Source organism: Bombus flavifrons, chromosome 1 (genome assembly GCF_040668555.2).
Source record: "Bombus flavifrons isolate JBK064 chromosome 1, iyBomFlav1_principal, whole genome shotgun sequence".
Taxonomy (NCBI): domain Eukaryota; kingdom Metazoa; phylum Arthropoda; class Insecta; order Hymenoptera; family Apidae; genus Bombus; species Bombus flavifrons.
The window spans coordinates 16241989-16260201 of record NC_138442.1 but is presented as its reverse complement, the minus strand read 5'-3'; the positions used below and the strand labels follow the sequence as shown (position 1 = coordinate 16260201).

The 18213-nt window shown below is 35.1% G+C and overlaps 1 protein-coding gene across 6 annotated transcripts in view; it reads right to left on the bottom strand.

Moving 5' to 3' along the window:
• Positions 1–3857: 3857 nt before the first annotated feature.
• The window catches only part of wge (BAH domain and coiled-coil containing protein winged eye), a 346446-nt gene continuing 332090 nt past the window's right edge, over positions 3858–18213 (bottom strand). For 5 of the 6 annotated variants that reach the window (XM_069112044.1, XM_069112024.1, XM_069112052.1 and 2 more), the window contains 8 exons: positions 17355–17643; positions 16429–16656; positions 14293–14607; positions 13553–13951; positions 13243–13471; positions 12008–12425; positions 10374–10965; positions 3858–9369 (listed from right to left, as the gene is read on the bottom strand). In XM_069112044.1, the coding sequence (XP_068968145.1) occupies positions 9157–9369; positions 10374–10965; positions 12008–12425; positions 13243–13471; positions 13553–13951; positions 14293–14607; positions 16429–16656; positions 17355–17643 (2683 nt within the window). In that variant the 3' untranslated portion in view covers positions 3858–9156. The remainder of the gene's footprint in view (positions 9370–10373; positions 10966–12007; positions 12426–13242; positions 13472–13552; positions 13952–14292; positions 14608–16428; positions 16657–17354; positions 17644–18213) is intronic. The other variant, XM_069112034.1, reaches the window with a different exon arrangement.

Genomic DNA, 18213 nt, shown 5'->3' with positions numbered 1-18213 from the left:
GTACGGCATTACTCATTATCAAATATTTCATTTTTACAAATAAAATCGAATTTTTTCGAAGGCACAGAAGAAGAAATCTTTCCATTGAACGCGTCAAAAATCTTTTTTTGAACACAAGCTCCAATAGAGAAATCAAAGATATTGAAAATCTGTCAGATTAATGTGACAAACGTTTAAAAATCTATAAGAGAGGTTTGATCATTATTAAATAAATATGCATTGGTCCAGGTTATATATAAATGAAAATATTCTACATTTCTGTATGAACATTTATCAGTTTTTATTTGAAATTTTTATTCATTTTATGGAAATAGGACAAATGGGAATATATGTATGAAAATTGAATTTTATTTATATTAGATCATATTGTATGTCTGTTTCCTAATTCTTGCGTTATATACATACATAAATACATTATCATTAGAAGTATTGCTAATATTAATGTTTCTAGTATTTATTCAAGAGAGAAAATAAAGATGTTAAGAAAGTTTCTTAAACAAAGCGTAAAGCCTTTTTATGAATATAAACTAAGAGTATGATAATACCTTATAACGTAGTTTAATAGTTCTTTAAAAATCTATTCACGTACTCGAAAGTGTATAAAGTTTATTTTAAAATTGATTATCTTATGCCTAGTGCATCTAATAAAATTAGACCTCGTAATTATTCGTAAATTTATAATATTACAGAATCCATTTGATCGAGTCCCTGTATCGTATTCAATAGAACGTATACATATTCCGAAATGAAGAACGATGTCTTTCTTCTGCATCTTCGAAATATTCAATCCATAAACACTATCATACTCAAGATAAAGTAATAATTCGTTTATTTCATTACCCATTATTTTTCATCTACGTCTTCAACATCAAACTACTTAATTGTCGCTTAGAAAATAATTAAATGTAATTCAAAAAACTTAGTCTATCAATATATACACAATACTTCTCCCCGCAAAATACAAAAGTATTCGTTCACAATTTTCGAAAAATCCCTGTCATACATTCATCTGCTATTCAAACGATCACGATATATCAATCATTCATCTAGGTATTGATGAGAACAGAAAAGTTGACAAAATAGGCGAGGTTCATCCATCCTTACGACGTTCATTTGAACAGGATCGAATTCAAAATCAATGATAATTTTCTACGATGACTCGTGTGTACAACCACGTGTGATCGATAAATGTTCATACAGAGGTACTCCGTTGTAGATCAATAATTTTGCTTCGAATGGAAGCGTCGTTATCGACGACGAATTCTATCACAGATTTGCCAGGTTCTCCCTTCTTCTTTTTCTTTCTTTCCTTTTTATTTTTTAAGCGATAGGAAATAGGTTCACAGACTTCGCTCGATTCCAAAGAAAAGGATCGATAAAGCGAAAGAAGTCCGAGGTCCTAAGCGTTCCGTACGATGGATAAAACAAATTTCGACTTGAAGCCTCTGTGACAGTGATTGGCACGTAAGGGACTTGGTTTTTGGGAACCTGTGTCAGATACTTGACGTTTTACTGCGATCAAACGTTGATTATATTCATCTTCTTATGAAGCTGACGTTATATCTTTAATGCAATCGAAGAATGAAACGAGAAATAAGAAGTTTAATTCAGATATCATGACTATTAGCCTTTTAATGAGTTAGCTAAAAGTAGGTTTCATATTTTGTAACGCTTTTACAACGCTAGACGATAACTAACATTGTATAACACTGGATGTTTATGCAAATTCGTATTTTCATGGATACAACTAATGCAATGGAACCTAAACAAATTTGTTTCGTTTCAGTAAACACTTTGAATAGTTTGTATATTCTATAAGCTTTCTGTGTATTTTTATGTTTTTAAACTACTCGTAAATGTGTAAACATTCAAAGTCTACCAATAATCTTTGAAACGAGTGGCCATTTCTAGAAAACTGGTTACTTGAAGACTAAGTTACGACTAGTAGCTGTGAAAAATACAATAATTCAAAGAAAATATTCAATTTAAATCTCAAATAAAGCGAATAAACGACACTAGTTAAATAATAGAAAAATATTAGAAAAGAATAATGACATATTTGGATTAAAATTATGAGTTAAATAAGAATATTAAGGATTTTAATAGCGAAGAAGAATATTTTGCAACAATTTTAACGTACTCGATATAGTTTGACAATTAGTGTGTTTGTCGCTATACTGTTGTCTGAACAATAGTGAATTTTTCAGTTTTGTATACTTACTAAGAAAATACGACTACTGTGATATAAAATATATAGTGATGGAATTACGTATAACATGTACATACATCACTAAATAAATTGTTTCTTCTCATAACTTTAGGAAAATATAGATTACTATTATAATTTATGATTCGTCTTAAATATATCATTAACTATAAGCTCATATCAAGAAAATGACACAGATTGTTCTATTCCAAGTTGGGAATGATTAATGACGTTCGTCCAATGAATAGACTTTTCTACATATTTTGAACGAATAAGTTTTCAATAATTGCATCCTGAAGTTTACTTTCCACTGACGTATGAAATATATTTTACTTTTATCTTTCTATCAATTTTACCAAAATTACAAAGGAATATAATTTCAAAAATAATACTATTTGTTAAATGAAAATGAATATCCTACTACCATTGATACAGTATAACGTCTTGCTGTTAAACTTGAAAATTTGAAAACTAAATCCTGCAAGAAAGAAAAAGATGTTGAAGAATATTGAATAATTATTGAATTGTTAGATCAGGTTATATTCTTCGATATTTCCGTCAAATTAGAATTTTTAATTAAAGTTTTATTGGAATTTATTCAATTTACGTTCGTAAGTCATTGTTGTCTTCAGTCTTACATTCTAAATTTCATTCTTAAGATTCCATTTATAAATTTAGCTACATACCCTCTACTAAATGGAAGATTAATTTGAGAAAAATCTACTCATAGAACTGATCTAATCTTACGTTAAGTACTAATATTAACCTATTATTCGTTCCACAGAAACTTGTTTCTCAATAATCGTACAGGAAAGCCAAGGAAATCCTTATCCCAAACGCAATCGAGGCACGCATGACCATCTGAGCGACTAGGCTCAGAAGAAAAATGTCGCCAACAATATAAAGAAATCTGAACGAAATCTCGTTATCACGTCCAGTAAGGACTGCATTTATTGAAACTTTCCGCAATGTAAATACGAGAATCGTATATATCGAGTAGAAAAAGAAAAGGAAAATCTATGCAACGTGTCGTTCGATCACGGGAAAAAGCAGTCGACCTGACAATACTGCAAAAACCAAGACGCGGAGAAATACAAAATACTTATGTATACGTTTAACGCAGTACATCAAACGTTTTCCGCTTCTTCTGCTCTTCCCATATTTTCCTACATATAACACGTTTGACCAAGGTCTTTGAATTTCGTGCATGGTTTTTTTTGTCGCTTGTTTCTTTTTTCGTTTTTATTACAAACAAACGTCAACCGAGATTTTCCATACACGCACACGCACACACGCGTCATTCGCCATACAAAAAGTTTCGCGTAGGAAAATATAAATGAAGTTCAACTGTATCTCTCTTTTGTTTCATTTTTCTTTTTTTTTCTTTTTTCTTTTGTTTTTAATCCTGAATTCTTTTTCTCAGACTTTTGGGTTCGAAAAAACAGTCGCTCCATTATATTTTTAAATTTTTTTCTCTCTCTCCCACTATCTCTCTCTTTCTCTCCTTTTTTTCTCTCTCTCTCTCTCTCATTCTTACATCACCTTCACTCGTGCATACAATTCTTCTCACTCGTATTTCATTTTTTTCCTTTTTTTTTATTCACGTCTTTTATATCTTTTTTTTGTTGTTGTTGCTTGTCATTTATCATATTTGTTGCTTATCATTTGCACGATTACTCGCTCTCTCGCGTCTCGTATCTTTCGTACTACACATTTTGTTTTTTTTTTACTTCTTTTAAATCGCAGCTCCGTTATTAAAATATAATAATTTCGATAATTCTCTACGATAAAATATTATCTTCTTCTGTTTTAACTTCACCCTCTCCGTCTCTTTCTCTCTCGTTCATTCTATTTCTCTCGCTCTTGTTCTTGCTCACTTGCCTTAATCATCCACGCATCGGCTATACATATCGTAAAATATACAGGCTCGCATAATCTCCTAACCTTAGCTAGATCGCTTATACGTTGTCCTTTTCTTGACGCTTCGTGACTATAATTACGATTTTCTTTTCTTCTCCGTATCTCGCGCGAACGATACAAATGGCAATCCAGTACGCAACGTGACGAAAGAGGGATCCTTCTTCGTGGTACCGGATGCACGATAACGTTCACGTCTCCTTTTTAACTAATCAACCTCTCTATGAAATCCAAAGGAAACTATTGTACAAGCGAATTTCAAATTTATTACAAGCCTAAAAAATAAGAAAGATTCTACATGGAAAGATAATAAAAATTCTAAATAAAATAAAAATATTGGGTGAGTAACTAAGTGATAGCGGATTTCGTCATTAAGTGGTAATGAGAAATTACCACTTAATGACGAAATCCGCAATCACTTAATTGCCAACTCAATAGAAATTGCTCGTTTCAGTTCTTCTGTAAACGGAGACATGAATTTCTCGTTCATCCGCTACCTTGACCAGACGCTTACAAACTATCCTTATCGTAGCGGCTAGACTAGCTCGAACGGTATACGCTTAAATCGTACGGATTCTCTCGCTCGTTCTAAATCGTCTCGCCGAACAATGACAAGGAAAATAATGTCGTATCTGCCGGAGCGAAGCAAGCCTCGTCTCCTCGAGAAGGAAACGTCACATCGCGGTTCATGTTTACGCGATATAAGTCGATTTGTCGATATACGGTGGTTCGTTCGACTTATTCCTCCGAGAAACGATCGTAGTCCTCAACGAGAAGCGCCTCAATTCCATGTGAATTCAAAGAAAGAGGAGTGTCGTCGCGAAATGTCGGCGTCTCTTTATTCATCGTGTGTATATACAGTGGTCACTTATTAAATCTCTTTTTTTTTTCATTAACTTTCGTCATTATCGTACATTTTGTTTCCTCGTTTTTTTCACGCGAAACGCAGCATCGTTTCGACTATCTGTTCCCATTCTCCAATTATCATAGGAAGATACATTGGATGACGTAGAGGAGCAAAATGGATCGAATGCAACGACCAAGAAATCGATTTTTTTGGGGACGTATAAAAAAACGACCGAGGACACCGACATTTCCCTCGATCTACCTAAGTCTACGTTATTTACAAATCTACAAGCGAACGTGCCTCGTCTACGTTGTCTACCGGTAGGCTACTCCTCATAGAATCGAAGCATCGAAAAAAATCGTCGTCGAAGAAACGACATCTCTGAACGAAGAATCGTTCGCTCCTTCGAGCAATCGGTTTCGTCGACTGCGTGGTTTTCTCTTCGTATTCCATTTTTATTCTCTGAACGTTTATCGGAATGATTCGACTAAAATCTCTTTTCTTTTCTCTGTACATTCTCGTCCATGTCATTCCGTTTAACGCGCTTGAACATCTTTCACCGAGAGAACAATATGGACCATCAAGATGGAAAACCATCGAGTCAACGAATAGCATGAAAGATCGCTCGTAGGATAACGACTCGTCAACAGTATCTTTTCTTTTTTTTTCTTGTTTTTCTTTTGCCTTTTCCTCGTCGTTTTCTACCTTAATGGAAAAATACTATGCAATATACAGATTGCACGCGCTGCGTGAGACCTATCTGAGGATAGGTCGATCGTCGTGGTCTTTAAGCTTCGACCACATCTCCGCGCGCTAACGTGCGCGCACGACGATAACAATGAATGTACACTAGGGATAGAAATCTATGGAGATCGATCAGCTTGTGTCTAAGACAGGCGACTCGCCGATCCTTGTACGGCTTACATGATCTATTTACACGCGAACAATCATACGCGCCACGACGTAAGTACTCTGGTTCGCTTTATTCTCCCGTTATATCTCGCCCATATGAATATGAACGTCAGCAGAAAAAATGCATGATAATTATTGTATCTGCAGTTTGTACTAGGATCGTGTTTTTCTCGCCCTACGGGTGGTTATCCTCTTTTAAAAGGGAAATCAGAGGACTGAACCGGAAAACGACACGTTTATCCGCGTAATAAGTAGCCAAGGTATCGAGAATCGGCGAAAAATCGGCGATTTCTCGATCCGTTGCTAATCGACGAAGAGCGTCATTGGTACCATCACCATCCGAGCTATGCGTACATGTGTCTCTGATGGATCTGTTCTTAACGTTCCTCTACGAAGATCTGTCGCGAATTAGAAGAGAAACGATCGTTGTTTGATCGTTAAAGTGATCGAAAATCGTGGACGAAAGTGGTCAGCTCTCCATTTCTTTCTGTCGACGAAACGAATGCCGCGGAGAGATACAAAGAACGATTAAAAAATCAAAAAAGAACATCTTAATTCTAGCATGATAGCGTAATGCTCGCAAAATGAACGCGTATACAGTATGAAAAAATGATTCGCGAGTGTCAACTTATTGTTTAATACGCGCTCGCAATAAACAAAAACGTTGTATGTAGCACCTTATATCGTATCACCAGCGACAACGGTTCGCCGTGGATTCGACGCTCCAGACGCTTCGATCGTTCCAAGCGCCGCGATCCATCGAATCTCTTCTTTCGTATCGAGAAAATAAAAAAAGACAAATATACAAAGTGTGGAACGTCCGCTCACGTCAACCTCTCCATCTTATCATACGTATCAGTGCCGTGCAACCTGTATTTCGAAGCTTATAAAAGCTTTTTTTGTTTTTGTCTCTATTATCGTAGCTAGAGAACATCAGACGGTTGAGTATCTATGTGGTAATAAGCAACAAAGATTTAATGAAAATTCTTGTTCCATTAAGTAGTAATTGATCCCTTTGCTGAAACTAATTTATCAAATTTTCACTTCAAGCGGAGAATAGAAATTGTTACAAATGTTTTATTTCAAAAACATGTTTAAATAATTAGCATTACTCTGAGAAATAATCATTCTGTCAAAATTTTCAAGTTGAATGAAAAATCAATATCAGAACCTTTCTACGTCCATTCATTTATATTCGATATAACGTGTCTTTCTATGAGCAAACATTTTCTTGAATTTAGAGAAAAATACGAAAGGATTGTCGTTAACATACGTAATTTCTCATTTCAATTTTATATCAGTATTTTCTTGATACGTTAAATCATTTTGTTTGCTGTAAGCGAGCAGTTCCGATGGACACAAGAATATTTCAGTAATAATTAGATTAATAATTAGTAGATAATTAGGAAGAATTATCGATTGTGCTAACTTGCTAACATCTTACTTAAACTCTACATCGAACTTTATCTTTTACTTTCATCAAGAAATATTTGTTAAGAATTTTGAATAAAAGGTTTATTCTGAATATAGAATACTGCCTGTATTGTTCGTCACAAGAACATACAGATTTTTCTATCTATACCAATGGAATCATAAAAAGAATCACTATAAAACTTAAGTTTCTATTTATGAACAACGCTAAAGTAAGTGAGCGACACTCGAAAGATAAAGAAATTAACGTGAGAAGGTGATTCTTAATCTAAGTACATCGCGTCTTGTAAACGCCGATCGCTAGAGTATTAAAGGAAACAGCAATGAAAGTCTCAAAACTCGAGAATCGAACTGCCAGAACAGGCCACTTCGTCTCGCAACTTGAAATTTTGTTATTTTTACTTGTAGAGTCTGCGTGATCGGGCTACAAGATTCGCACAAATTCTTTCGATTTTTTGTTTTTCAATATCAGTACATGTGTGTGATTGTATATACAATACAATGTATTGTATTTTCGCAATTAGACAATGATATATAACACTAGTCTAACGGTTAATAATCTGATTTTACACTTACAGATATATACGCACTTAACGTTTATGTACAGTATACATATGTGTATATATACTATGTATTTTCTATTTACAATCGATAAAACAGATTTTTATAAATATCTCCGTAGTTGATTTCGCGTTTTTTCGTTAATGCCACTCATAGATTTATTGCATCTGTCCTCTACATATATAATATATATATATATATATTTATTTATATATATATATATATATATATATATATTTATATGTAAATGAGTTCTTTGTAATTATTCATCAATGTACGTTGGTGTGAAATCCAATGTGATCCAAGTAGCGACAAACGCAACCCGTAGGCATCAAAAAAATTAAACTATTCATTTTGTTTCATTTAACTTTGTTATACACAAGGCACAAGCCTCCTCCTCTATCCCAGTTTGAAAATTCTTTGCGGTAAGTATTAAACTCTCTTGGTTTTTATTTACAAGCTCTTGGATCCTAAGAAATCTCGGAAAAAATTGCACCACCCACGTGCATCGTACATATCTATCATGCTAACGCACAAATAATCAGGTATCCCTGTCAAGAACAGCGATACAACTTTGTCATTGCACGTTTCGCCTCATATTCCATCGGAAAAATATACAACACTCGCGTTTCGCTTAAATGCGAATCATATCGTCACAACAATATCCCGCGATTCACGAAAATATATTCTCCATTCATCGTTCAGCACCAAAAATGAAATACAACCCTGTCGAATCTGTGAGCGACGCGAAAGACGCAAGAATATTAATGGGAAACTATCAAATTAACAACGATTATCTCGCATAAACAATGTATATAAATGAGAAACTAGATTCGAATGGATTCTATGCTCGATCAAAAGGAAACAGATCGTAACAATGTATGCAATACATAATAACCGTAAAAAAAGACAAGATATGATCGATGTATAAATGGGAACGATCTCTTGTCCATTGTGACAATAAATAATGCTTGTGCCTTGTGATTCTGAATGCCTCTCTGAAAGCTTGTCATCGATCGCATCATCGAGCTAAGATTCAAAATTGAACTTGTTCATTATACACAATGTAAAACTCTAATGTCTCTGGATCGACGAATGTTCGATTCGTTCGTCCATGTATCATCCTCACATCTCATTTCCAAATCTTTGAAAACTGGCAGACGTAACAGCTTCGATCACGGCGTTAACGGCCATGGCCGTTTAATATAATTTCGCATAATATTTTATTGGCTGACAACAATTAAGTAACACCAGTTAACCTAATCGTCAGCTTAAGCTGTTCTCAAACAACCCCTGGCTGCATGGTCAACAGGTATGTTGTAGGGTCATAATACCCAGCCAAATAGTAAATGTCGTTGTTATCGTATATGGTCAGATATCTGTGCGGCTCTTTTCCCAGCTTCTCTGTGTACTCCTGAAGCGGCAGCACCTCGCATTTGTGAGAGATCGTTTGAACATCGTTCTCGTCCATGTGAGGGGACTCGAACAGGGCACCCTAGGAACATTCGTTTGAACAGATTCCATTAATACAAGAGGAAAAGTTAAACATAGAACGCTCGAGGCTCGTGTCGTGCAGTGTAGAAAATTTCTATAACGATACTGATACTGATATAATGATTGTGGCATAGTGAAAGATAAAAACTGGTAACTTTACTGTTGAGGATTTGTGTGTGGATGTGAATTACGTGGAATGATATTTTCACTTGCACTATTAGTCTCTTTTTCGCTATTTTTATCTTTCTTTGATTATTTGTTCTTTTGCTTTTTATTTGCAATTGAATTATTTGTTCCAGTGACTCGCTGAACATTTATTTTTCTTTCTTACTGTTTTGAGATAATATGAGAATAAAATATGGAGAACGTTACGGTACATGTACATGTATGGTGTATGTATGGTAAAACATATAGTAAATGTATGTGTGTTAAAAATCTTATGTGCGTGTACAATGCTTTTTGGGAATGTGTCTGTCCTTAAAGTATTCTTTCTTCAGCGTGCTCGCGTTTATCAAACTGTGCAACTTAATTATCTATTATCAACCACAAATTTGAAATTACTTCTGCCGAAACAGTCTATCGAATTAACACATTTCTTCCAGCAGAAATAATTTTATTATAGATAACAATGTTTCCTTCGATATCTGCTTTCTTCTTATTGTTCTAACTACGCCAAAACTTGCAGAAACGTAATAATTAAAGAGATGATATTAATAATTAAAGAGTGATAACAAATCTCTATTGTTTCAAAGTATAATGGCTGCAGAAGATATTCGCACGTTGTGCTTATCATAGTCACTACATACTAATCAATTAACTCCAAGAACACAAGTAACGATATTTCGTATCGTTAAGTAATAATTTCGTACGACTATTCAAAATTTGATACTATACGAATGATATGTAAAATCTGATAGAAGGACTCTTCATTAAAGAATAGGGGTGTCCGTACTAATAATTTTTCAAGCTAGTGTGATTATTTAAAACATCCCATGATATTCTTACCGGGTACTTCAAATTCTTCGGACAACCCACGGTCTCCTCAGGATGATAGAACCACTTCACCTTCACGATCATATTGGAACTTGAAGTTTCCCACATGGATTCGATGCGTCCAATGTAGGGTCTATCGGGTCTGCCAGTCGACAGAAAGACCGCACTGTCACCGATCTGGATCGTCTCGCTACCTCGTTGAATAGCTCGGAAGAATTGTTTCTTGGCTCTTCCCTTGGCACCAGGTCGTCTGTAACCTTTTCCAGCCCAACCCCACAATTGTCTCGCTGGCAAGAAAGCTGCCATTTTGCTTCGACTTTCCACCGATTCCTGTCGTTCACGCACTTTCGACTTTTTGTCTGTTTTCTTCGGTTTTTCGGGTTTCTCGGGTTTCTCGGGTTTCTCAGGTTTCTCGGGTTTCTCGGGCTTCTCGGGCTTCTCGGGCTTCTCGGGTTTCTCCTCGCGAACGGGTTCTTTGATCGGTTCCGGAGCTACTTCTTGCGTTACTGGTTCTTTTTGGACTTCTTCTTCGCATTCTACTGTAGCTACCGTTTCCTTAGGCAGTTCTTCTTCGCTCTTCTGCCCGCAACAACTTTCCCCACTGCTAAGAGGCATTTAAAAACATTCGAATTAAGATCGAAAAAGTAGTGTAGAGATATATTGCTTTAGTTTTATTTTATTTATTTACTTATTTATTTTATTGAAAATCTCTCAGTATTTTTCTATTCATTTATAAATTTCATTACGCGAAACGAGAGTAATAAAGAAGTATGAAAGGAACATCTTCCAGTTTGATTAAATTTTTAACCCTTCCGCTGCGATGCGCTCAGAAAGGAAGTGCTCTTTGAGCAGCCAGCGGGACAATGGAAGATCGGTCGCGCGGATGGCACGATGCTCCGAGAAAAATACTGTGACTGAGCGCCTATAGGCGCTGTTCGCTCGGACAGAGCGACTCTGGTTGAGCACCTACAGGCGCTGTTCGATCGGAGAGAGTGACTCTAGCTGAGCGCCTATAGGCGCTGTTCGCAGCAAAAAGGTTGATTAACCCATTAAGAGCTAGATAATTGTTGAAAGTATGATTTAATAACTTTAGTGAAAAATCGGACCATCGAGTTGCTGTACGAATGTTGGAAAGATAGTATAGCGTGTGCCTTGGTATATTTTGGATAGATTAAGCGTAACTTGACAATTAAGTCATTATAATTTTCCGCTGTAATAACAATGGTAAAATACAGAATTTAATAAAAAAAATAGTTATAACTGAAACACCCGTTGACTCTACGTTTGCCCTTAATGAGTTAATGTCTTATGTTTTTCATTTATATTAATAATGATACAATAAATTTGCTTGATAATAGTATTTTTAGACTGAAGAAATCTTGTTGTATAACTATATTTAATAATTTAAAAAATACCAAAGACATACTGCAATAAAATCTTTTCAATTAATTTATAGTTTATTTCGTATTTACTTATATTTACGTATATTCTACTGTCATTGACAAGAATTATAGATCTCAAATTGTTATCGAATAAATATAGATTTTTAGTAGTTTCAAACGGCGATTCAAAACAAACCTTCTTATATATCAAAAAATTAAAAAATTAATCCAATGTACCATAATTTAACGCGAAAAAGAACAAACCTAATATGACTTCCTTCGCTGTGACTGCTATGATGACTATGCCTGTGCTTATGTTTACGGTGTTTTCTGTGCCTGTGCTTTCTGTGTTCTTCGCAACATCTGTGCCTTTTGTGCTTCTTCTTCCCTTCCTGAGACTCCTGTAATTTCTTCAATTTGTCTCTTCTCCTTTTCTTCATTCGTTTCCTTTCGCGATATTCTTCCAAGACTTTTGCATCTACGTCATCCACCTTCTGTCGATCCAGGGACTGTGCGTCAGTCGGGGAAACGTAACTCGTTGCGGATAAAGCAGGAGGCAACGCGTTATTCGCATTCGTGGAAGTAGAAGGTTGACTGTTATTGGAAGAGCGTTTATCATCCGTCGACATTGACGTTTGTCGTCGACGTTTTCCCAACGACAACAGGGGATTGGGATCATATTCTATAATTTGATAAAAAATTCGATATACATGAGTATGTTCAGATGATACAGAAATTGTTAAATACTATAAATACATATATGTGAAATTTCATTCAATTTCGTGAAAACTATCTATCTGAGAACAAATACTTTATACACGTATATATATATATATATATATATATATATATATATATATATAACTGAAGTTCAAGTAATAGAAGCTTTCACCGATTCTCCCAGCTAGGTATTGCTTGTGCAAATAAGTGGATTTAATCGATAGAAATTCAGTTAACCTGGTACTAAATGAAAGTTTCGTTTGAATAAATTGAGTTCAATTTTATACTGTTTAGAAATACAATTTTAACGATGGTAGATTTCGTGGTACTCGTACACAAAAGGTAACACTAATAATCCAAGAATATTCCAAAAAGTTAAAAAAAATCCTTAAACCATCCCAATATAGTAATTTAAAATTCCCAAAGAAAAATGTATCTTAAAAACCAGTAATCTTTAGAATATCGCACCCAATACCATAAAAATTTCAAAACTGAATTTCAAATTCACATCTCTGAATTCAAATCTGCGTAAGTAGTTGTTAGGTTATCCGGAAAGTGTCTTTCTTTCGCAAACATGTTTTTTACAACAGTGCACCTTCAAACAAACGTGGGACACAAGTCTGTGAAATTTCGCGGTGTTTATCTCAACAGAACAGAATGGATTGTACGTAACTCGACAAAATAATATAAAACAAAAAACATTGCGCGTCAATTATTTTCTCATAAAACGAAAGAAACTTTTTGGACAACCTAATACATTAGAAAACATGCAAACTTACCAACAACGGGATAATCAGGCTGCAACAGTCTAATATCATCCAAAGCTATCCTGCCACTATCCCCGTCATCAAACTCTACGCTAACAAACTTCTCATCGAGCTCAGGGTCAGGTTCCGATGGTTCGACCGAGGTACCCGGATACAAGCAACGATATTGCTGGCTCCAGTAGGCGCATAATCTCGTGCCAGGCGGTAACTCTTTCGTGGAAGTGGGACAGACCTCGACGATCTGTAAACAGTAACGGAAAACAGGAACATGAGCCCTCTATACGAACGAAAGATAGAGTAAAATAAATCAACGTTAATTTACCGCGTCTCGTAGAATCTCTTCTCTGGAATGGATGTGAGGCCTGTTGCCCCGTTCGCCGTCCAGCGTGATCGCATAAACGTCGGGCGCCTGAACCGCGCTCAGTCTTCCGGCGTAAAATAGACCACCCATCGCAGTTAAGACCCTCAACTGGTCTATAGCCAAGTGCGCCGACGTTAATTTGCATTTGTTCACATTCTCCGTCTTCTCCGCTCGAGCAGCCTTCGCGCATTCTTTGCAATCGACCGACTTTCGACGTTTTGACTCTTTCTTGTCTCGATCGCTCAACTTATGTCGCGATGGCGATGACGAACTGGACTTCCGTTTCTTCTTCTTCGATTTCTCGTGTTTGCTTTTCTCGGGTTCGTTTTCAACAGGTTCGGCCGTGTTCACTGGGATTTCCTAACGAATCAGAGAGTAGATTACAGTGGATGAAATATTGGTAGGAATGGCGTTTGATTATAGTGGAATTTTTATTTCTTGAAGAAGCGGTGAATGGTGGAAGATATATAGTCTTCTAATTATACTATTTCCTCTAAGAAATTTTACATATAAATTCTGTATAACTTTATCTCAATCATTAACCCTAAAAAAATATCCTATTTACGTACTCTCAAATTGTATTCGTATATCTATAAGATCAATTTTTGGGAGGGGGGTAATTCTTTTTCTCTTTTTTTTTTTTTCTTTATTAATGTCTAATGTTGAATAGTTTGATAATTGAATCTTTCTCTTTACGTTACCTTCACTGGTTCCTCCGCGATGGATTCTGGTAATATATTTTCCGTGATACTGCTTGTTTCGTCATCCTCCCACGTCTTCACCTTCGCTTCAGCTTTCAATTTCGGCTTCATCTTGCTTTGTTTATCCAATTTCACTTCTTGACTTAATTTTGCCTTTTCTGCGATAATGGAGCTGATCACATTCTTATTGTGTAAAGGAGTTTGTTTCGCTGGTTTCGGCTTCGATTTTGTCGATTTGTGACTCTTGGAAGAAGATTTTATGGAAGATAGCCCAGTCTTGAACGGTAATGGAGTGTAACCAGTTTTTCCCACATACTGTTTATACAAATAAAATGAAATTATGCCTCATGTGTGATAACAAAATAATTATATATTAGAAAATATAATATTAGGTAGTCCGGAAAGTTCTTTCCGCGTTTGCCGTCCAGTGCCTTACCTCCTCGTTCTGCTTAAGTAAACAAACCACTCTACCGTCAATCGTGTGGTCATTAGTTATCCTCAGGTGAGGTAAGAGAACAGTTCTCGATGTTAGTAGAAAGTGTATTGAGTGTTTTTTGCGTGGTGAAAGATGGAAGACCAAAAGATGCATTTTCGTCATGTTATGTTTCACTGCTTTAACACGTTGACTGCCACGCGTGTTTTCAATAGAATCTCTTTCAGGCCACGCGTGCCGCAGTACCAAGCGTTCTCTGTTATCGCACACAATGTATGTCTACAGCTTGCAGAGAAACTTTTCTACCAAGAACGAACATTGCACATTGTACACCATTTTCGTATTACTTTTATAACAATTCAATAGTTTTACTATTTCCTCTGGAATATCTTTTCAAATACTTACGACGACCTTTCGCAAGTAGTCAAATAAGCGAATACAGGTGTCATGGTAGTCAGCGTGTTAAGAAAGACAGTACGCCTAAAAACGCTGCGAAGGAAATTTGTGACGTTTATGGTGATCGGTCTATAACTGTTTAAACAATCCGGAATTTAGAAGGTTTAGAGCCGGAAATTTTAATCTGAAAGATTGCAGCTAATGTCCATCCACCACTGATAATGACCTTATCAAAGCCTACCTCGATGAAAACAAAAGGTCTAGTGTTTGTGAGATAGCAGATGCTTTAAACATTCTGCGAACAACGATTCATGAGCATTTAACAAAGCTTTAGTACGTTAATCGCTGCGAAGTGTGGGCCCCCATGAACTGACGGAGAGCAATCTCCTGAATCGAATCTCGACATGCGATTTGTTAATTCAACGCAGCAAAAGAGAGCCATTTTTAAAGAAGTTAATTGCTGGAGATGAAAGTTAGATTCTCTACGACAACACTGCGCGCTAGCGATCTTGGTCGAATCGACATAAGCGTTCTCCAATGATAGCAAGACCTGGATTTCACCCGAAGAAGGTGCTGCTTTTAATTTGCTAGGACTGGAAGGGTATCCTCTACTACGAATTACTTCCGAAAGAGCAAACGATCAACAGTGACAAATATTGCACCCAATTCGAAAAACTTAAGGAAGCCGTTATTACAAAACGTGTTGAAGTGGCGCCGTGTTCCACCACGATAACGCGAGGTCACGTGTTTCTTTAGCAGTGCGAACGAAACTTCTAGAGTTTGATTGGGATATTTTATCACATCCTCCATACTCTCCAGATCTTGCACCATCGGACTATTATTTATTTCTCTCCCTAAAGAATTTTCTTCGCAATAGAAAATTCAAATCAGCAAACGAAGTAAAAACCGGCCTCGAAGAATATTTTAAAAGTAAGCAAAGAGAATTTTGGAAAAATGGTATTATGAGACTCCCGGAGAGATGGCAAAAGATGGTAGAAGGGAAAGGATCATACATTATTTAAGAAAGATAGGAAATATATTTTGTACTTACCTTCTATTAAAAAAAACGAAAAGAACTTTCTGGACAACCTAATAATTACGTATTATATTATTCTAAAATTATAGTTTGTAATGAAATTATTTTATAATTGCAGTATTATAAAATAAAATAGAACATTGTGTATAATAAGTATAATAAAATTAAAATTCATATATCTTTCTCTACACTGTGTTGCGTATATTTTATAGATATAGTGTGTCTCAAATATCTGAAGCATCTAATAAACAAAGCTAGAAGCAAAACTCACTTTTGTTTGAAGATGCCTATTCTTCGACAAAAGATAGCCCACCAAAGAGCTTTTGCTCTTAGGTTTCTTAGCAACTATCGTTTCCGTAAGGTGTCTGACACCTCCGGATGAGCACATTAACTTCCTGGGTCGACCAACCTTCCGTTTCTTCGATGCTGAACTAGAACTCGCAATAGTAGGTGCTGGAGATGATGTATCATATCCAAGTTGCATACATTTGTCAGAGATCTGATGAAATTTATTAAAAAAAGATTCTTTATTTATACACATATGTTATAGTCTCCTCGCTTCTTATATTTAATACTTAGCTAATCGAATAGGGAGATCTCCCCACTTTAAAATACATTGCTGCATGATATCGGGGAGATGTCCCATTTTGAGCTTGGCAACGCGTTCTTTTTTTTTTATTAACCAATTTAGTGGTGCTGAACTTAACTGATATATTTCAATTATGAGATATTCATTCCTACTAATCTTAATGTTTAATTGTCATAAAAATATTCGTAATTTTAAAATTAATGAAATTAATAAGACATATCACATAAATGAAATATATCAATAAAGATCTTAATTATCATGATAATATAATCAATATATGTTATATACATATATATATGTGATATATTATATTATGTTCATATATATATATATATATATATATATATATGTATATATATTTTACATATAATACATTATAACTTCGTCATTATTCTTTGTCATTAAAATAAATCTTTTTTTATTTTCTTATGTTTTTCAATTTTTCTTAACAATTTAGTTCGCCAAAAATAACAGAATTCCCCTCACTTCTAAAATTTTGAATTATAATTACAAATATAAGCTATTAAGGTTTTATTAGCTTTTAATTATTTAATAGTCTGCTTCTGCTTTCTGTTGTTTTCTTTTTTTCATATTAGTATTCGATTTACCCGTCCTGCGCTCTTCTCGTCGTCCTCTTGCGGCAATTTGTTTGATGGTAGTACGGTGATTGGCGAAGCAACTGGTGCAACGGACATGGGAATACTTGGTATACTATCCAGTAATTTGATGTGGCTCCGTTGTTCACCCAGTTTTACCAAATTCACGTTACATCTTGGCATAGCTAGGACAGCTGAAGCTAATGGCTGTGGAGCTCCATCGGACGGTTGCGATGGAGATTTGTTGGGTGAAGACGTCGATTCTAACGTCGGTGGGGATGTGAGGAGACCGTGATCGGAACTGTAAACATTATTAATCGTGTTTTATTAATCATTTTTACGGTAACTCAATGATTTCCTATTAAAATTTTAATCAAGGTTTTTTTCAATTAAATTATTCAAGAAATCTTGCAGTAAGAAAATTATTCTTCATATATATATTTATAAACTATATTTTTTTCAAACTATAAAAATTGTCTTAGTCGTTACGAGAAAGGAACGATCCTACGTGAAAAAGTAAGTTAATAATGTGAAACAAAATCTTTTTACATTAACCTCTTATAAAGAGTTCCATATAAAACTTCGTTTGTGAAAGTATGAAGTAGTGAAATTTTGTTATCTAGAAAAATATAATTAAATGCATGCATATATAATGATTTTTCAAATCTTTTCCCAAAGCTAGAAATGGAAATTCTATGTTTCTTGTTTCTTGTTTCTTGTTTACTACCTTAAGAAGTTCAATTTACTACATGATATACTATAAAAACTACTTTATGCATATACATTTTAACATAAATATATGAAATAGCAAAATTTATATCTACGTAAACACATTTAAAATGATTTAATAATAAAGTGTAGAATTTGACTT